Source organism: Scomber scombrus, chromosome 3 (genome assembly GCF_963691925.1).
Source record: "Scomber scombrus chromosome 3, fScoSco1.1, whole genome shotgun sequence".
NCBI lineage: Eukaryota > Metazoa > Chordata > Actinopteri > Scombriformes > Scombridae > Scomber > Scomber scombrus.
In genome coordinates, this window is record NC_084972.1 from 22,413,264 (window position 1) to 22,435,611 (window position 22,348).

The 22,348-nt window shown below is 39.2% G+C and overlaps 1 protein-coding gene across 1 annotated transcript; it reads left to right on the forward strand.

The window, feature by feature from the left end:
* Positions 1-5,321: 5,321 nt before the first annotated feature.
* On the forward strand, positions 5,322-21,849 carry igsf8 (immunoglobulin superfamily, member 8). Its single transcript, XM_062416173.1, has 8 exons — positions 5,322-5,453; positions 5,655-5,817; positions 9,777-10,157; positions 11,440-11,901; positions 16,005-16,183; positions 16,894-17,146; positions 17,721-18,173; positions 19,197-21,849. Exons 2-8 carry the CDS (start codon positions 5,763-5,765, stop codon positions 19,322-19,324), a joined length of 1,911 nt encoding a protein of 636 aa, XP_062272157.1. The 5' UTR covers positions 5,322-5,453; positions 5,655-5,762; the 3' UTR covers positions 19,325-21,849.
* The last annotated feature ends 499 nt before the right edge of the window (positions 21,850-22,348 follow it).

Sequence of the window (22,348 nt, forward strand, 5' to 3'; positions counted from 1 at the left end):
TATAACCGAGTGTATCCTACCCATCTAGCACAAAATCACAGAATGACAAAGTTAGAGACTGGTGAACATTGTGGAGCATTTAGCAGCTAAAGAGCCAGATATTGGTGGAGAGTGCAAAAGAATATGCTCATTGTAGTTAAAAAAAAAATCTTAATCAACAAATTAACTACAGTAGTAACTATGTCAAATGAATACAGTCTTGTAAAAAATTCAATTGTGTACATCCCTCTGAATACAGTGTAGTAGATGTATGAAGGATAAAATAAAGATAATCAAGGAAAGTCTCAGCAAAGTAGCTCAAAATTGTCTTAAGTAGAGTACTTTAAAGACAGATATTACTTTCCACCACCGACTCGAGGCATAAAAGCAATAGTTGGCATAGTTGAAATTAAACATCTACAGCATACAAACTCTAATAGCCGAGAATTTGGGATTTTAGGATTGCCTTTCATAAGTAATAGGCTACACAGACTTGTGCACAACAAGCAGTGTGCAGATCAATGGCGCTTTTAGAGGTTTATTCCCCTGGAACAGGATCAGACTACATCATGCTCTAACTGTCCAACTCGGTTAAAATTGCGATACATTGGAAGGCGCAAGACTGAGGAAGTTTACTCTGCATGAGTGCCATCCCTCAGTGCTAGTGTAGGCTCCTGCTGAAGTCTGCATATCCTGCTCGCCGCCTTGTTAACCCAGAATACCCTAATGACTTCCCCTCTCCCTCTGCCGAGCCACACTGTGAAGTCTTCCATGTTTCCATGTAGCTCAAAGTGAGGAGTGGAGACCGGAGAGGAGTGAGAAAGAAAGGAAAGGAAAACAAGGAAGATGGAGGATAGCTGGCACCACTAATGAGGTGTGCTCTGATGGCATGAATCCTCCTCAGAGAGTGCAGCATCTGAGTTAATCTATCCACTAACGAGCATCCCATATACTCATAGCCACATATAGGACCATATCCTGCCACACTCAGCTGTAATGTTTCTCCATTTCATTACTTTAGCATTTCATATTTCTTGTGACTCCAGTGTGTGGAAAAATAGTCAAATAACTGATTAAACTAATTTATTGCTCCCCTATTCAGAGAAATATAAAAAAGAGACAGTGAGGTCAGGAAAGTAGCAGAGCTGCTTTTACAGGCCACAGAAATGTAAGCTGGGTTTTATCGCTGTTTTACATCATTGTCAACTCATGGAAAGTGTTGTTCAACAACCTCATAAGGATGATTCAGGGTTTTAGAAGTAAGAAGAGTGGATCAGTATACATGGATTATTGTTACCTAAAGTACATAAGCAGTGGTATTCATTGTATATCTGTATCATTACAAGTTATCTGCCTAGTAATAAGGTAACAGTGACAATTAAGCTGTCACTCTTTTTCATACTTATTTTTATTTTCATTCTTTTTTTAAGTGTGTTGTGTGGTGCCTATAAAGTGTAGTATGTGCATGCTGTAGATGTTTGGAGCACTCAGTAAGGCAATTGGATGTTGCCATCTAGTGGTTGAGTTAAACTTTCTTAACTTAATTTTTCATAGATGTGATTCATGTATAAAAACTCACCCAAATGAGCGGGCTTGCTAACACACACAAATGCATAAAAGCACACACAAGTGAACAAAAACACACAAATGATTAAAAAATACACAAATACACACAGGTATTACAGCGCATGTGTGCACAAAAACACACAAATATTATAAATTCACATAAATGCAAAAATAAAACATGCATGTACAGTATATACAAATGTGTGAGTGTTCACACAAAGACACAGAATAAAGGCCAAGCATTTTATAAAAGGGTTAAAAATGTGTTTCCTGTAGTCATTCAAGAATTAGCACAATATACTGGTGTCAAATATATGTATCACATGTTTACAGTATATAGATAGAGCACAACGCAAAGCACAAGGACAACATAAACATCCAGTATTGTAAATCATTTTCTTTCAATTATGTTTTTAAAGATCTGATCATAACATTCTGTTAAATTTTCACTTAATTGTTGAATTGTGTAGGTGTCAGGTATTAATCATTCTTCTTCCTAACAATCCTCTGTAATTTCTAAACCCATTTATAAAATGTATCAGTAATTGTACCCACAGCAATTATACCAAGAGCCCAGTAAAAGGGGATGACTGACAGTTTATGTTTCTTCTTTTTCTGTTTGAGCTATTAGTCAGCCAGACTAGAAGACAGAAGTGAGCCCAAGCTGCAGTCCGACTTTTGCATTTTTTAATTCCAACAGCATCTCTACAAACCCACACTCCCCTTTAGTTTCATAATAATTATGGAATGGATACACCTGAGACTATACTGATATTTTCTTGTCGGTAGAGTTTCTATTTTAATGTCATTTTGGCATCATAAATGGATTTTAAATATGAAAATAAAACTTTCACACATTTGAACATGTCACTCATCATGTGTAGACAATTATAAATGATTAAAAGTGTAAATGGTTAAATTTTCATTTTATTTGCAAAACTGAGAAGGACAGAAGCATAATGCTGCAGTTTAAACAGGAGACAAAAGTTAATTAATACCAGGTGTGTCAGTTGATTGCCCAGCTGTGTCCATTTGGCTGATGATGTCACAGGTCTAAACCAAAAGCCAGATGGGGGTTTCAACTTTACTCATACTGTATATGTTTCACACATCTAGATTTCTGTAAATATCATCAGTAAATATCTTAAAAGTAAAATATATAAACACACCTCAAAAAACTGTAGCCTGCTTTAGTTTTACTCACATGACCTAAGTAGTTGTGGTTACTGTGCCAATAACAAACCACTACGGCTGAACATTTTATATCAGTACTAATGTATCCCTTACTGCACATCTTTTCTTTTTATTGTGTGATTGCTGCACCTGCAAACTTTCAGCAATCACACAACACTACTTCTTCTTATTCCACATATGAACTTTTAACTGTTGTATACTTTGTGCAAGAAAAAAACACTCAAATATCAAACTGTGCCGCTCATTACTTTTCTGTTTTCTAGCATATTCCAATGATTATTTTTAATGACAATCATCATAATTTGATATAGCAAATTGATAATAATTATGCTAACCATATCACTATTATTATTTTTATTGTTTTTTCAAGTAATTCAACTGACGTTTATAAGAAGCTATCTGGCAGATACCACTGCACACAACCATAGCAGACAGAGGAGCTCTGTTGTCAGTACTGTTTTGGGCAAATAAACCAGCTCATTCCAGAGGCAACATGGTGACCCCGGTCTGTTGGGTTTTTTTTCCCCACAACGTTGAAGGTGTTAAAAGTATGTGGTGATGATGATGATGATGATAAAAGGGTGCAAAAACAGATGGCGGTTCAGGATAGTTATCAAAATCAACCAAAGCAATATATCAACTCAGCCAGGCAAATCAAAATATCAGCTTTACTTTTGGGAGAGTTATCAGATTACAAGTAATCAGATTACTTTGAGAGAGTAATCAGATTACAAGTAATCAGATTACTTTTGTGAGAGTAATGAGATTACAAGGCAAGGCAAGGCAGTTTTATTTATATAGCGCATTTCATACACAGTGGCAACTCAATGTGCTTTACATAAAACAAACATTTAACAGAAAAAATTGAAAAAAACATGGAATTTGAGAAATAAAAATAAAACCCAATCATAGTAAACACATACATACACCCCCCCCCCCCACACACACACACACACACTAATAATAAAAACAAAGTACAGAAACATAGAAAGAGAGAGAAATAAAATACTATAATAAAGCATTAAAAATAAGATTGCAGCATAAAATAATGATTTGCTTTAAAATCATTAAAAGGACATAGAGTGCAAGTTAATCTAATCTTATTTGTGTTTCCTTTCCTTCTAAAAAACAAATATCTACAAATATTATACACTTTTTAAAACAAAAGAGGGCTAATTTCTATTTTTTCAAATTAGCTGAGCTTCTCCACAATCTTTCCATATACATAGTCTACTGGTAACTGCAGAGGTACCCACTGGTGTATGACCACTCCTGGTTGGAAATCACTGAGCTAGGCTAGCTGTTGAAACCATAATTTGCCATGGCTAAATAAATCACATTAAGGTCCCTCTTAGCTAGACTGAAATGTTAAACCACTGTGGTTTAATTCATCCAATGAGATTATTTCTGATTGGCCAACTGTACATTCCTTGAACAAATCAGTGCTTTACTGCATGTCCCTACTGTATGGGCCTATACTGTATGTGATAATGGTTGATAATGAAATATTATTAAAACATTCACATTTATAACGGCAGTCTACAGGAGAAACAAATGACTTCTCTTCAGTGTTAGGGTTGGGAGAAATTAGTTACATATAATGGTGTTACATAATTTAATTACAAATTAAATGTAATTGAATCTGTCAGTTATTGAGAACAAATGTGTTATTAATTTACAGTTACTTATGAAAATGTTGATGATTGCAAAGAGGGTTACATCTGAAGTCAGACCTTTAACATGTTTCTCAGGAGGAGGATTGTTGCCTCATTTTTAAATATTTAACATGTTACTGAAAACATATATTGCTGTTTTTATTTATTTGAAATCAACATTTTTTTAATGTTTTTAAATAAATCATGACATTGGTTTAAATGGCTTCACAGTTACAATTAAGCCCATGTCAGACTTTTGACTTTTTTCATAAAATATCTTTATTTTATATTCCAAAATCTACATGAACTAAATGAGAGATAAATCTTGCTTTATAAGAAATTATCTCCCTTATACATCATGTCAGTATCCATGAAAAACATCTGAATTTAGATTTTGTTGGGCTTAATGGGTACACTTACCTAAGAGCTAAAAACATTCATTAATTTAAATAGTTACATTACTTATTACATTTGAAATAGGGTAACTAGTAATCTGTAACCTATTAAATTTCCAAAGTAACCTTCTTAACCCTGCTTCTCTATAACATAGTCTAGTATAAATCATTAACCCTTCTTGATAATCCCACATACCATAATACTGTATACAGGCAGGTCCATTTGTATTTTGTTCTGGCGCCCCCTTACGGTTGCATATTTAAACACTCTCTATTGTCATTGGTTCAAAATGTCACCGTCTCTTTCTTGACCAATGGCACCCGTTCAATTTTCTTTTCTCACACTGTAGTTCGCATGCATGCTCCTCCCTATTTTTGTAGCCAAACACTCCTCCTCCTCCTCCTCCTCCTCCTCCACACACACACACACACACACACACACACACACACACACACACACACACACACACACACACACACACACACACACACACACACACACACACACACACGCACACACACACAACCCCCTGTGATGCCAAACCCTCCTCGGTTGCATTGCACGGCATGTCTGTGTGACTAGGCGGTATAATCTAAAACCAAACCGGGGCAATAATGGAGCGCTCGATTTGTTGACGGAGATGCGACGGTGCATGAAGAAAAGGTGATTTAATTTACAGCCTTGCAGATAAATTCTTGCATTAATAATAATAATAATGGATTCGTCTGGCTGCTAGCTGTTGGCGCTAACTCTCCTCTCCTCTGTATGTGTGTGATATCTCGTCAGTGTTTTGCTACATTGTTGTTATTCATCATCATTTTCCCCTCGTTAATAATCCCGTCATGTGTGTGGTTTCGTTTGAAGACAGTTGGTCTCCGCTGCTTGGTGAACTATGATCGGCATTAAACGACAAGAAGAACACGGAGAAGGAAATCTGAGTGAACATAATCCGTCTGGACAGCGAGGGGGGAGATGAGGAGCATGATGGCTTCAATGAGAGCAGCATTATTCTTTTTTCTGCACTGCTGTGAGTACAGCCGCGTCTGTTTTCTACCTGTTTGAGTGCACAGTGTGACTGAAACGACCTGGCCATCTGTCACATGCACTTACATGATTGTTTCTTCATTCATATCAATCTGACTATTCATGTAGATGTGGAGCACCTAGCCAGGGCTCTTTAATAGTTCAGTCTGTCGTATTTTTTGCCTGTAGATATTGATTTTGTCTCTGTGGTTCATCAGTGGGACACTTATCAGCAATTTATCTCACATTCCTGCAGCCCGCAGGTTTCTTTTATTAACCACAATCCAAACAGGGCTTTAATGGATGCTACTGAGACAGTGTCTCAGTTTCTGTGTCACAAAAACAGGTGCATCTGTCAGTGGAAGTGAATTGTGGGAACAGTTTTCCCAAACAAAATGAAGTATAAAACAGATTAGATACACATGAGGAAAAAAAGTAAGGGTCTAAAGTTACTGGTTGCTGTCTGTGTGAGCTTTATACACAATTTATATTTCTTTATATACTTATCTCCAATTTGTATTTTTTGTATTCTGTTTTAGTTCTGGCGGCTAGATGATCACTTTACCGCTGTGTTTTTATTCTTTTATTCTTGTGTATATTGGTGTTTGGTTTGTCTCGTATAAACTACTGGATGCCTAAATTTCCATCAGGATCAATAAAGTATCTATCTCTCTATCTAGCTATGAGGTCAGAGGGAAGTTTTACTGAATGAAATAACCCCGAAAAGTCCCTCAACTAACAGGTTTCTTTATTGTTTCATTTTCAATTGTCTTGGAGTCATAAAATAAATTGGAAAATAGTGGAAAAATGCCAGTCGAAATTTCTTAGATCCCAAGTTTACATCTTCTAATATTTATTTATTCATATATTTATTTGGTGACCAAGAGGAGCAAATCTGGACCTCTTGAGGAGCTGGACATTTTTAAAAAATTGAGCATTTTTGCTTTTAAAAAGGTGACAATTAAATGGATTGTGAAAGTAGTTGCTGTTTAATTTTCTACCTAGGGACTTATCATTTCACCTCCACCTCCAAACAAATCTCAGGTGCTTAGAAGTTTAGATCAAGATTTTATTTTCTTGGCTAAATCGTAATTGATAAAAGGCTTCAAAAGGACCCAGATAGAGGAAGGTAGGAAAGACATAATCTGAACCTGTGTTTAAATATTTGTGACATTCAGGACTTTTGTCTTTAACCTAATACTTCCCATTTTTAAAGATGTTGTCTTGTATCTTGCGTATGTTTTGACCCAACAGTTTACAGAGAGAGACAATATATAAAGTTGCAGGCTTCACTCTGACTCATAGTTTTTATCTCTTTACTTCATAGTAGTAACAATTGTCTGAATTCTATCAGACACAGAACAGACAGGGGTCCCTGGGACATAAATAGGGTCAGGGGTCCATCATGCATCTCCTCGTGGACTCTAAGAGAATTTGGCCCCCCCCGGTTGCACGGTGTCTAATCCAGACAGTATTGAGTATTGTCACAAGCTGCAGTGTCTCCCAGCCCTATCAGTCCGAGCCCAATGTTAATTAGGGCTTGATCCGCTTAAGCCTCCCACTAGTCTCCCATGTCATTATCTATGGGCGTGTTGTTACTGGGCCGCGCATGGTCTGTGAGAAAACTCCAGTTGCTTTTAGGTCTGACACACACAGAAAGATGGGGAGTGGCAGCACACACCCTTGTTGTATTTCTAGTTGTTCAGGTAGTTATCAGTTTTAGTTTAGGGGAAAAGGTGTGTTCGTAGGTGCTTGTTCTTTGTTGACTGTCTTGTTAGTAGATTGTTGGGTGTTACGTCAGGAGGGTCATGTCTCATTTGTATTCAGAGACGATGAGTTTATTTCTCAGCTTTTGGCACCACCTGCAGATTAAAATCAATTTGTAAGCAGCCAGTATTAAAGATGTGTACACTTCTTAGCAAAATAATTTCTTACCCTTTATTGTAGCCTTAATAGAGCTTTGAACATGAATGCCTATCTCTCCAAATAAGGAGCAAGTTCACCATACAGATTGGCTGTGTGACCTCTCTCTCTCTGGCTACTCAAATCATTTAATGTCACAATGTGTACAATTTCCAATGCTTTGTTTTTAATGTATACAACTTCCACAGTTTGGAGAAGTGCTACTCATAGTAAGAAGAACATTTTGTATTATCTATTATCTCTAGAAACTGTTCTGCTTTATGTTTTTGTTTAAGGAAGCAAAACTAATTGAAAAACCTATTAAATATAGGATATCTCCTGTCATCTCAGATTAAATTATTACTTCTCATTTTGGAAAGAGGAAATTATTACTTGTACAATACTGTATGTATACATCTGTGGATGCAGAACTGATGTTTCCCTGTAAAACTTGGCCTCTCCCTTCTGACTCAGTATCAGCATCGGAATATTTGGTACAAGTACCGTATGCATGAGAGAGTATTAATGGCATGAGCAGTTTCAGTGCCTGTGGCTGAAAGAGTTTCTGTTTTTAAATAGCCCAGGTTGGTCAGAGTCCATAACTATTTCAGAGATATTCTAGGGGAAGTGGGGTATGCAGCCAGACAATGAGACTCATTGAAATACAATGACGCCTGAACCTGGCTGCTCTCAACCCCGAGGCACTCGCTCACACTGAATATTTTTGCTCATAACCAGAACACTGAAAATCTTCCATGTTGCCACGTTTCTGTTAAACACTACAGGGACAGGAAAGGAATAATATTTTATTTTCCATTGGGCCCTGAGCAGAATCCCTCAGCTCAGAGAGTCTTAGTATGAATTGTCTCCCCAATACAATGCACTCTGTGACCTTTAATTTTTGCTGCTTTGAGCAATGAAAAATGACTTTTGAATAATGCTTTCTAAGAGTTATGAAGTTGTGCAGAAGTGTAAAAGGAAGACACTGTTTATATTAGGGCCAAAACTAACAATTATTTTAATTATCGATGAATCTGGCCTATCATAACATGTTAGAAAAAGGACATTTGTGCTTATAAGGCTGGCCCTGCTGTTGCGATTCAGCCAAAAATGTTGATAACAGTTTCCCAAAGCTCAAGGTGACCTCAAATGTCATCTTTTTGTCCCCAGCAACAGTCCACAATTCAAAGGTATTCATGTTCCTGTCACAGAGACCAAAATAATCCAGAAAATCTTTGAGTTTTGAGTCAAAAAAATGATCAGATTCTCTGGTTCCAGCTTCCCAATTGGAATAGTTTCTGATGTATTTATTCCTTTGTGATCGTGGACTGTTGGTCAGGACAAAAGAATACATTTAAGTATACCACTTTGGACTTTAGGAAACCATAAACAACATTTTTCCACAGTTTTGGCAGTTTTATAGACCAAAGAACTAAACCGTTCATGAAGAAAATTATCAACAAATTAATTGATAATGAAAATAATTGTGAGTTTTGTAGCCCTAATAATACGTAATTTGAAGATATCACCCCTGGCGTGAGCGAAATTCAAATTTGCCAAACCGCTAAAGAAAATAATTATTTGCCGCACTAGTATTGGTTCATGCTTTGAGCACCGCAATCTAAATGCCAATGAATTTGATTGAATTGGAGATACATACACAGTATCAGTAAATGTTACTGATAATGTAGCACTCTTTGTAAGACTGCAAACGTGTTTCAGTATTGAGTGGACGGTTCCTTTTTAATCAGTGAAAATAATTATGGAATCAACTGAGAAGCTCACTGAAATGATTGTATTTCATTTATACTACGTTGTCATTGTATTTGGAGGAAGCTGGCCTTGTCCCAGCCCTAACTGTGGAGGAAAAACTCCACAGCTATTTAATCTATTGATTCCCAGTTAGCCAGTCATCAGCTCACGATATTGATCAGTGAGTCCATGTAGCAAACATGCTGCCAGGCAACACTGTGACCTACACAAACCAACATTGTTACAGTTTCCGAACTTTCCTGTCTGCTCATCGCCATCTTTATTGGTCTGTCTATTTCTCATCCACAGTGCTCCAGTATGCTGTGTGTCGTGATGTAGACCTTCCCTCTGGACCCCTGTACCGTGTAGCAGGGTTCTCCCTCTCCCTGCCCTGTTCTGTGTCAGGATATGAAGGCCCACGCACACAGGACTTTGAGTGGTACCTGTACAGGGATGATGCTGGTGGCCGGCAGATGGGAGTGGTGTCCACCAGGGATAAAGGCTTCCCCTACGCCCCGTTCCAGACCCGGGTGACGAACGGGGAGGTGAGGGTGGACAGGGACTCTGGGGACAAAGTCCGGCTTGTGATCCAGAGGCTCCGGGCTGAGGACCAGGGGAAGTACGAATGCTACACTCCCAGCACGGACAACACCTACCAGGGCAACTACAGCTCTACAGTGACTGTCAAAGGTAAAATATGCACATAACTTCATTTTAAGAAAGGCTGGTGATATTCTTTTCTTATTGTCAAAAAACAACATAGCCAGATAGCCTGATAAAGCTTATTGCTCTGTGACATACTCCTACCTTGAAAACACATCAGCTGCACTGGTTTACATGTTCCTTCATCACAATGAACACGACCACTGCAGTTCATTTTGAATTAATCCTATATACACCCTCTTGCTGCTATAAATACTCACTGGTGCATCAAATGCCTAATAATCTGTAGCAGAAAATACATTCCCAACAAATGCTATGGCAACTCCTGTTTGGTAAATCACTGAGCCCCTTTAGAGGGAAAATATGTTCCCATGTTTAAAGATTTAGATCTTCAGTGGGAAATAATGGGCTTAGGCTGAGTGCTAGAGACAGGGTCAGGAAGTTATAAGGTATGATTGGTTTTGGAATTAAAGGGAATTTGTTGACAGTGGTAAAGGAAATGAATACAGAAGTTTCCCAACTATGATAGCAGCAACACATATAAGTTACAAAACATACGATACAGGCATACAAACCAAGATAAATGCACATAAGACAAATAAAACACATCGAATACATGCTATAGATTAAAAAAACAAGTAGAATGGATACATAAAATCATGGTTGTGACATGTGGTATAAACCAGGAAACTGACGTTTTTATGTTCTATCTTGGTAAATTTAATCAGCAGCTTTGTGCTATATTAGCCAGATGTAACACATTTTTCATTATTTAATCATACTATGTGTTTAACTTTAGCTTGGCACATGACGACATTCCTCATTCCTAGCTATCATTCATACTTACCATCTGGAGTTTCTCTTTCTCTCTCACTATCTACAAACCTGTTACACTTACACAAAGATCCAGCTGTTCATCTAACAAAAATAATTTGGCAAGTTTACATCATCCCTAAGGTTATCAGTTCTGTTTCTTTTCATCATCATGCTTTGTGTGCTGCTCAGCTTATGTTTGTAGGATGCTGGGTGTTCGTTTTGCAGCTGAAGTGTATTATCGGTCATAATAGCCTGCTAATCCCACTTTCTGTGGCAAAGCTAGTGCCCAAAGCAAGGGGTGGTACAGTAAATGGCTTCGAGTGACTCTCAGCAACCCCGTTTCATGATTTGCTTCAGCGTTCTAAACATAGAAAGGTTTAAACAGCACACAGGCAGTGGAAAGTCAATTTGGCGCATTTTTCTCTCTCATCTGGCTCCTGCAGCCACTTGATGTAATATGATTGTCTGTCTGTATCCCTTTTTGCACTCGCAGTGATCCCCGACACACTCCAAATCAGCTACACCCGCACACTCACTAGCCTGCCCGTGCCAGAGGGGGCCGAAGTCACGCTGACATGCTCGGCCGGCATCCAGTCGGAGCAGCTCACGCACCTGTCCATCATGTTTGGGAAGCGCAGCGGCGGGGATGGATCAGGAGGCGAGGCCGGAGGGGAGGTCAACACCGTCAGAGAGATTATCTCCATCGACAACATGCTGGGGGTCGTACCCGGACGTTCTTACAAGATGCGGTACGATAATGGAGAGATCACGCTGGAGAAGAGGAATGGGGAGGGCGGACTGGGCACGTACGTGATGAAGATGAGAGGGGTGCAGCCAGATGACTCAGGCGCATATTTCTGTGAGGCTTCGCAGTGGATTCGGGACCCTGATCGATCATGGCAGAAGATTGCACAGAGGACGCTGGATATCGGGAACTTGACCGTTCAGCAACTAGGTCAGTGTCACTAAGAAACTGTGCCAGACTTTGTGCTGCCAAAACTATGACAGCATGTTTCAAGTGTCATTGCACATTGCACAACAGCGACTGTCCAAACAGCTTACGTTTAAAAATCACATGATGTTAGTTACATAATTATACTGCAGGTAGTTTATGAAGTAGTAAACCACACTTACAAAATTCTATAAAATTGGCTACTTAGGTTAGACTCAAGACAATAAAAGTGAATGTGGAGCTGAGTCGTGGGAAACCGCTGAAGTTTGGTTTTCTGGTTGTCAGTTCAAGGTTCTTGATTGTGTCTTTGTGTGCTGTTGGAAGTGGCGTCACTCAGCCTGGCCTTGTAGTGCTGTTGAGTACATTGGACTCTTTCCAGATTGCAGACTTAAGCTCTTGATGTTTGTGTTACTGAATGTGTAGCTTGCTGGCTGGCTGAAGGACCGGTTTACTGACTAAATAGATTGGCAGCTGATTAAGTAACTGGATACACATCTATATAGAGCTTGGTAGTAGAGTTTCTGATTGTTACCTGGACAACTGGGTAGTACCTACCTGTTGTAGCTCTTTCCAACCTGGCTGGTGGGAATCTTCTTTTATTGTCATTATAACATTTCGTATATCTTACCCATGTTATATAACCTATGTAGTGATGATCACATTTTCTTCTAAATGACATGGGTTGGTGCATCCACCAGTGAATCAATATGACAATAAATTAATATTGATAATGACAATACTTACTTTGAACTTCTGACTAACTGATTGTGATGCCCGCTTTCAGACTGCCAGACTGACAAGCTGGATGTTCAGCTCTCTTGTTGATTATCCAGCTGGATTTAATAGGTCGATAGCTGGCAGGGCTGGCAGCTGGAAATCTGCCCGTTGCTTTGCAGTTTGGCTCATTTTAAATTCTAGAGAGCTTGTGTGGCTCTAAAGGATTAAGTAATCTATTCTCCCACCTTGTGCTTTGGTAGCCCGCAAAGATACTATCTTTCTTTAAGACTGATATGTCCATTCCTGCAAGACCAGCACTGTTTTGTCTAGTAGCTCTTCCTCAAACTTTTTTTAAACTTACTGGAAAGGGAAGTTAATCTGATAGAGGAAAATACTGCAAATGTTTTGCCACCTCTACAGCTCCATTGCATATGTTTTAGTGAAGGGTTCACACCCTGTTTAGTTGGATTTGAATAATTGGGTTACTCTAAACACATGTTTCATAATGTTTTATTTCAATTAATTAGTTCCTGATTAGATGTTCATTCAACTTCTTTGTACTAATTACAACTGCAGCAGTTCGTCAATTCACATAAAATGAATGGCTAACTGTTTTGATAATCAGTTAATCATTTTGAATATTTAATTTATTTCTCTGGTTCAAGCTTCCTAAATGTAAATATTTTCTGGCTTCTTTAGTTCTCTGTGATAATAACTGAATATCTTTGGGTTGTGAGTAAAATAAGAGATTTTAGGTTGAATCTTAAATTTTGGGAAACACTGGCATTTTTCATCATTTTCTGATGTTAAAGACCAAATGGCTTATCGATTAATCGAGAATAAATTAGACCAATTAAACAATAATGAAAAGATGTATTAGTTGCAGCCCTAGTGCTAAGTAACTATGTAATGGAGTTTATGTTATTTAGGTCATATTATTTTCTACAGAAGTCGAAAGAATTGAATCAGAAACAATGCACGCATTGTCTTGACACAATCACTGTCAAGCATTACTCAGCTTTACAATGGTCTGACATGTGTCCTTTTGTTTTTATAGATAATGTGTCTATTATTGAGCAGATCTGTGTTTGGAGAAGTGTTGTGGTTGAATGAGGCTTTGCTAAAACAATGAATCAGTGTTGATATCTAATTATCCAGGGTATTTGTATTTACAATATGAAACATTTTCAGTCAAACAAAGTATGTTCATTTATCAGTTGTTTGTTTACTGTGATACTTTGTGTCTGTGAATCAGTCACACAGTAATGTAATCTTCATGCAATGACAGACAACTACAGTCTGCAGTTATGGAACATATCATTTAATATAATTCATAAACCAGTCAGTCAGATCTTGTGTTATATTTACACACACAGTATAATCCTGTTATTAGGGCCCGAGCGGCGACTGCAAGTCGCCTGGCGAAAGCCCTATTGAAATTGTAATGTTTATTATTAGGGCCCGAGTGGCGACTGCAAGTCGCCTGGCGAAAGCCCTATTGAAATTGTAATGTTTATTATTATTATTATTATTATTATTATTATTATTATTATTATTCTTCCGACATTTCGTGCCCCAATTTCGCCCCTTTCCCAAATGCGAAAATGCTTATACTTATGCACGGACGTCCGGCCTCATCCGAAATTCGATATTTTTGGGTGGTCGCACATGGTCGACGCAGAATGGCGGAATAGCGCCCCCTACAAAGTCCAAAAATGCCCATAGGGAATTTTGCTAACTTTGTCCTATGCTCACAAAATTCGGTACACATATGTATTATACCCCCATATGCAAAAAAGCCTCTTGACCTCATGACCTCAACCCAACAGGAAGTCGGCCATTTTGGTTTTGATTTTTCCCACCTAAAATGAACTCCTCCCACAGCGTTCGCCCGATCAAGTTCAAATTAGGTACGCAACATCTCTAGACCTAGCTGAGCTTAAGTTGTGCTCTGCGCATCCGTAGGTCAAAGGGCGTGTCTGCCAGGGCTCAACTAACTTTGGCGTGCTCGCCATGTACATACGAGTGGCTCTCACGCCCACATACTTCATCCAATCAGCTTCAAACTTGCTGGACATGATGATGGCTCCGCCCTGAACGTCCCAATATATTTACTTCCCACGTAACTCATAGCGCCCCCCGGTGGTAACAGGAAGTGAACTTAAATTCATGAAAAATACATAGTTGACCCCATCAACTTCATTCCATTTCTAAAACATGCAGAACCAGTTGGTGAAGCTACATTATGAACACTGTGAAGCTACGAGTAATGGCGTCCCTGTGGGGGCGTGGCTACCATCAATTCCTTGCCATGAAAATACGTTTGGCTTTTTGATGGCTTTATTGAACACGTATCATCATGAAAATTGATACACAGGTCCAGGGTGGAGACCTCTTCTATCTGATAGGGGTGTCGCTCATGTCGCCCCCTAGTGGAAACAGGAAGTGCCATTTTTTGCATCAACATTGTCCGATTTCCACGAAACTTCACATGTGTGATGAGGGACTGACCCTGAACACACCTGCATGCATCCTATTACTGCCCCCTGGTGGATGAACCATCAACCTCTCATAACTCCTTCATGCTTTGTCCAATTCACTCCAAACTTCACATGACTGATGAGTGGCCGCCCTGAACACACCAGACCACACCAGACCATATGTGTAACTACCTGTGACTGCCCCCTACTGGATGAACGAAACATTGCATTTTTGGCCTCCTTCCAGGTTTTTTCTCACTCTCTGCTTCACGCCACAGCCCCGCCATGCCTCAGGCCCCGCGGTGGCATGGGTGAGCGAGGGCCCGCCATCGCCGCTTGCGGCTTTAATTGGTTTTGTTATTGAATTATTTCTCTGTTGTTTCCAATATGGCTGCAACCAATTTCATTGATTAATTTCTTGATTGTGTGGTCTATAAAATAAAATAAAAAGATAAAAAATGTTGATCACTTTTTCCCCAAAACCCAAGAGGACATCCTCAAATGTCTTCTTTTTTTATTCAATTTACAATTATAGAAGAAATCAGATCTGTCCATGTTGACAAAGCACATACAGAAAATATGATTGGTCTGATTGTGTGTAATGTTTGCTTTCTGATTAAAGTGGTTATCTTATATAATGCTTGATTGTTGTGCCTCGCTTGTAAGAGCATCTGCTAAACAACAAAATGTCAACTATAATCTGCAGTTTGTCATCCTGAACTTTTGAATATGTTGCATACTTAAGAAGCCATTCCCCACAGAAATGATACTCACACTACTGTAGATCACTTCCAGTAACAATTTTTGTCATCATAGTCTAAGTGTTTTTTTGAAGTCCTCTATTAAGGAGGATTTCTGTTACTTAAACTTTATACTAATCTCCCTCCCTCTGTCTCTTCTTCTCTGCAGCGGAGTCTCTGAAAGTGACATCCTCGCCCAAAGGAGACGTGACACTGCAAATCGGTTCCCCTCTCATCCTGACCTGTGAGGTGTTGGGGCTGCCGTCTGATGTAAGCTCAGGCCTGCTGGTTCAGTGGATGAAGAGGGGCTCTGTAAGCGGCGAGGAAGTTGGGGCCGGGGGAGTCGAGGTACTGTGATTCTCACTGCAATGACTTTATTTAGAGTAATTGTTTGTTATTTGCTGGTTACAGCTCAGTGTGTGCTATTGTCCTCAGCAGAACAATATAGGAGATTTGGTGTGTTTGTTTTGCACCTAAATGAAACAAAGTATTAATGTTTCTAAGTGGGCACACAGTGAATGTATCTTTCAGTCTGTGAGCGACTGCATCAGTCAGCTCCTGTGAACACACATCAGTCAGTGAGGGAACTGATGAAACATTGCATGTCTTAATTGTAATTTCATGCCTAATTAGAGTTTGTGTCTTAACACTTAGTCACTAGCAAAGTAGTTTGTGTTTGAAAATTCTTCCTAATTTTATCATTTTTTTCTTTTTTTATATTTATATTATTTCCTTACAAAATAGTTTAACTGACAGTGAATATAATTTCCAACTGGGTAATGCCTTTTAGTCGGCATAAAGTTATGTTTCTTCTCTTTTATGGTTGTGTTAATAATTCAGATAGGTTTGCAAGATTTTCTGGTGTGGTGTGTTCAAGTGCTGGAGGCAAAGTTCTGACAAATGACACTGGACTTTTTTATTCAAGAAGTAAAGAAATTAGTATTTGATCCACATCATCAATCTAAATGTATTGACTGTTTCTAGTAAATGCCCTAAAATAAATCAGATTTCAATTCACAGTCCATTATGTACCCACACACACTATATTTTTTGTAAAGGTGGAGGTGGCCCGCATGAGCACAGGCGGTGTAGTGAGCTGGGGGGACGACCTCAGCCGATCCAGAGGCGGCTCGATGGAGAAAGTGTCAGAGGGGAGGTACTCTCTCAAGCTGTTCTCAGCCCGCCCCTCTGACTCTGGAGTGTATCGGTGTGTGGTGAGTGTGTACGCTGGAAGGAGAGACCCTGGTCCCTCTACTCCAGCCACACTCACCCTGAGGTCTGAGGGAGTCACCGTCAACCTGAAGACCAAAGGTGAAAAGCACTATAGTACACACAGTATGCCAGAAAGTAAAAGTTAGGGCTGAATTGGCTACAGACGTTTGGCAGGGATATTTATTTTTAAAAAATTCATGATTGTCTGGTCCAAAGTTGGTTGACACATTGAAACTGCTGACTAACGTAAGTGATGTTTTATTTCCACTATTCCATTTCCTGTTAAGGGAACTCTAAATTGTTTGTGTCTGAAAAAAAAGTTTTGAAATGACCGACTTATGGAGTATCATGGTGGCTCAGAGGGTGTCTGGGCATTGTGCCATTTGGCTTCAGTGTGCAGATCTGCACCAGGGTCATTGGAATGTGTCATCCAAAACTTTCAGTGTATCTTACTGAAAAAGGAACATCAGGGATAAACAAGTATTTGGCTCAAAGGTAGACTTTGGTTCAGACAGAACAGGAATCTGTGGTTTGGCTCTCTTGATATTCAGCACAAATATATTTGAGGTAAACTTCAATCATAGTTTTGATCTATGAACTTTTGTTCTACAGTAAGACATGTTTAGTTGACACTTCATAAACTATTCTTCAAATGTGTCACTTCCTTCCTTAGATGTGTTAGTTTCTGCTGTGGCTCAGCTCCCTCGAGGCCCGCTGTTAAAAAGAGGCAGCACCATCACTCTGATCTGTAACGCCACCGTGAAGACCACAGGTCCCGCCCAGGCACAGGTGCAGTGGCTGCGATGGCCAATCCCTGAACCACTTATCAAGAGGCAACGGAGCCCAGCAGTTTCTCCCCCAGACCCCCCTGTTGATGAAACACCCAGACTGGTAGCTGCTCTCATGTATGACGGTGTTGTAAAGATCTACACCAACAGTAGCGAGGTTAGCGTCGACCGTCTGTCAGCTGTCAGCTACAGACTGAGGGTCCACACGGCCACCATGGAGGATCAGGGCATGTACGCGTGTCATGCTGAGGCGTGGGGTCAGGACCCACATGGAGGCTGGTACAACACTGGGGTCAGAGCAGAGTCAAATGCAGTGACGGTTTACCTGTACGCCCGAGGTAAGCATCTCACAATGAATAGAATAAATAATGGGTAAATAATTAATTTACGACTCTCATCTGGAAGCTGCTCAGTAGGGCCCAGATACTGGATTTTTGGGGCCAATGCTGATATTGGGGAGTAAAAAAATTCCGATGTCAATATATTGGCCAATAATCTTATATATACAGAATATACATGTTGAGTAATGTGATTTGAAACACTTGTGACAAAAGTATGTAATGACGGCATGATATTTGAAAGTTTAACAGTAAACGTTATTGTATAAAATGACTTCAGTGATTTGAAACAGTAAACTTCACTGGGAATTTAATAATTATATTTTACTGTTATAATAAAAAAACCGAACAAGAAACATGTACGTATATATTAAACTTGAATTAAGAAAAAGGATCAAATATACATAAAATGCTAACAATAATATAGTCAGTCATATGTTATGTGCCAATATGTTTTTTTATTTTTAAAGTTATATTTATATATTTAAGTAATATTATAACTTTAAAAAAAAACAACAAACATATCAGCACTGATCTCACAACATATATGGGTAGAGGATAGTGCTATCTCCAGCACAGTGTTCATGATCATTTGTACACTCATAACTCACAATTATGGGTTGGCAATGGTAGTAAAAAATGAGTTGTTGACCTTCTTCTCTCTGTTTTACATAACATCCTTTATTGAGACTAAATGGCTGAGTCACCGGGGCAATCTGTGCTTTTAGACTATCCAGCAGCACAGTCCATTAACTCACCGCTAATCAATATGTGTGCTGTCTGAATTTAAGAAGCACTCCATAAATTCATGGCTGTATTTTTAATTTGAAGCAAACAAATCAATTTTCCCACGGGAATCTTTTTTTATTTTATTTATGAAAATAGATTATAATGACAGCATCTTTCACCCATTCTGCTGTGTTTTCTTTCTTTAAAAGAAAATAATGAGTTATAATTTGTAGTAATTGTTGTGTAGTTCTCCAGTCTTCATGCATCCTTCCCTCTTTTTTTCTCTTCTACCAGCTGCTGACCTCCTCCTCATCCCTTTGGTTATTGGAGTGTCCTCCGCCTTGTTCGTGGGCATCGTCATCATCGCAACTGTAACCTGTTGCTTCATGAAGCGCCTGGCGAGACGGCGTGCTCAAAAATAAGGGCAAACGTTAGGTTGGATCAGTCAGAGGGACAAACTCTCAAGTGCGGTTAGGGTTGAGGTCAAAGGTTAAGGTTAGGGTTACGCACACAATGAAGAAACACAACATGTACACATCTTGCAAGAGGTTCACAAATCGTCTCTCTGGCTTATCCAATCTAGCATGAGCCCAAAAATAAGTGTTCACTATTACTGCCTGAAATGTCCACAGAGGCAGAAAGAGGAAATGCACTAAACACAATGGCTGAAAAGGTCAAGAAATTACTTCAAAACAAAATGAAGAGAAAAATAATGTCACCTTGTCAGCTGGTTTTCTGTGTTCAGACCTACTTGTTTAACAGTCAATGCCAAAAGATTCTGTTTTATATTCTCCTATATTTTTATATCCAAATCTTCTCTGAAAACAACATATTTTAGTGCCCTAAATTTCTGAAGCCAACACATAGTGACTCCTCTCCACTTAAGTGGGCAAGGACATCGCTCCAGTGTCTGGGAGTCCCCTCCCACACCAACCCTCTTTTTAATCATCCCTTTGTTACAGCTTATCACTCTGTTTCAACTGGAAATTGGTCAAATTAGAGGAGGAAGACACACAATTTCATCTTGAATGGAAGTGTTTTACGACAAGGTCAAAAGTAAAAAAGTTGCTGCAAGTTCACAGAGATACTCCAAAGTGAAAAAATATTGTTTCATTACGGTACTGCTACAGTGAAATGGTACTAAACACCATTCAGCTTCAGTTTGTATGTTACCGGTACTGCAGATCATCCTAACTAAGAAAACTAATTTTTTTCACAAACTGTTGATACTGTTCCAGATGTTCCTTCTCCAAATGGCATGTTTTGTTTTTATGGTCACAATTAAATGTACATGCATGGTTAAGCCGCTAGCACTGCCACTGATGGTCACATGAATGCTGATGGGCGCATTTCAGCCTCCAGAAACTTAATACGAGCAGGGATCTTCCAGAGCCTGCCGTCCAGCACTCCTCTGCATATAAACAAAGCATCTGTCTGTTGCTTAATAAGGAAGGCGCTGGCTGAGGACATTCTGATGCCAAGACCAATTGAGTACCGATTCTAAACACAAGCATTCCTTGCCTGTGACGCTTCACGCTGTCATGAGTTTTCTATACAGACTTATGTAGATGGACAAAGAGAAATGGAGGAAATATTCATTATGCACTGAGCTAAAATATGTAAATATTCTATGGAGCTAAGCTGTTTTATTTTTCTTAATGCAAGTAAGACTTTGCTCTAATGATGTGTTTGTCTTTAGCGAGGCACCTGTGTTTAACATTCTGCAGCCGTCTGTTCTTTTTAAAGCACTTGGACAAAATGGGACTGGGACCAAAGCCCCTCAGTATGCTTCTTTTACTTGATTTTCTTCCAGCTGAAAAGGTGACTTTGCTGTACTTGAGGGACATTTGAGTTTTGTGTTTTTTTTTAAAATGTTTCCTTTGCTCTTGTCAAGTGACTGAGATAGAAAATCAGTACTGTGAAAAATAATTCCCTGTTTGTTACACTGAATAACAGAAAAAAAGTTGTTCCACGCTGTTGAAGATATTTGTCCCTAAGGTGAAGATTTCCTAAGCTGTGCAGTCATATGACTAAATTGTTTAGTGAGGTCTCACTGTCGTCGTCATCGTAGTTGTCATGTGGTTAAAAGCCACGCATTCATGCTGCCAAGACGGCTGCTAGCCCGCAGAAATCTGTCGGACAGATTTGCTGTGGCTGTGCACATAAATGGGTGAAATCCATCCTCCTGGAAAAGTTAAGATACATGTTCATGGAAAGGAGGAGGAAAGTAAAAATGTGTTCCTATCCAGCTAGTTGCAGGTCATCTTTCCAGCTTTTCTTAATTTGTTTGCACTGAACCATACTTCAGTCTCAGTCCCTGTTGTTAAGTGTCAGTCTGTCTCTTTCTCCTGGTTGATTTTCAACACGAGAGTCCTCCTAAATCTGTCTGTCCATTATAAACCCTGATTATAAATGTTGTTCATGAACATTAGGGCATAAAATCACAGCTCTGCTTGCTTCCTGAGCCACTTTGTTCCAGATCAACTCCTCAAAGCTGATTTGTTCCCCCAAGTACCCACCCACCACACGATAACACACACAAATCACACAGATGCACGCACAGCGCTGCCTGGCATTTCAGATGGAAGTAAGTGAGTATCTGTGTGTTCATCTCTAATCCCAGTTTATGGCTGCACTGTGTGTTCTGCTGCTGCCCTTCCCCCTCCCTCAGTGGGCAACAGAGTCGGCGTGGTTCGCTTTCTATTCATTTCAATCTCTCTTCCCTGAGAATTAACAGCCAGCTGTAAAAATTGTAGCACGTAACCTGTAAAGTTGGAAAACTGCTGTTTAAGTTGTGCTCTCATGTATTAAACCCTTTTATGAAGGTGTTATGTTTTTGTTTGGATTGTTTACTCATGCTTTAATACCACTGTTCCTGAATGCATCTTGCTGCCATTGAAATATACAAAGGCGGGTTATTACTCAGTTTGTTTCTTATGGTGCTTTTGGCAAACCTGCCTATTGATAAACCAATAAACCACTATGGATTTATAATGTCACTGTGGTTTTATTTATTCCTTTATTTTCTACTGCTATGACAAAAGTCTTTCCTGGAAATGGAACCTGGAAATGTTCATATCAGAGGCCACTGGAGACAGTTGTGGTATTGCAGTACATTCTGCGGTGAGGAAAATAATCCAATCTGTCTGAAGAAGTGTTCTCGTGCTAGTCGAGCATATTTTCCATCCATAATATGAAAACCAAAACATTTCTTGTGGGTGCTGCAGTTTCAGTTTTTCAGAGTTAAAAGCAGCCAAGCAGGGGTTTGGATTTCAACTCAAGTCAACTCTCAGCACTTTGTGATGCAGGCAATAGACGTGTGTGTTGTTACAGAAAAAAGTACTCATGCAATCAATTTATTTATGTTCTTCATGCAGGGTTGATTGTGGTGAGTTCAAAACAGCACAAAGGAAGAAGACACCCATCTCCAGGACTAAAACACCAAA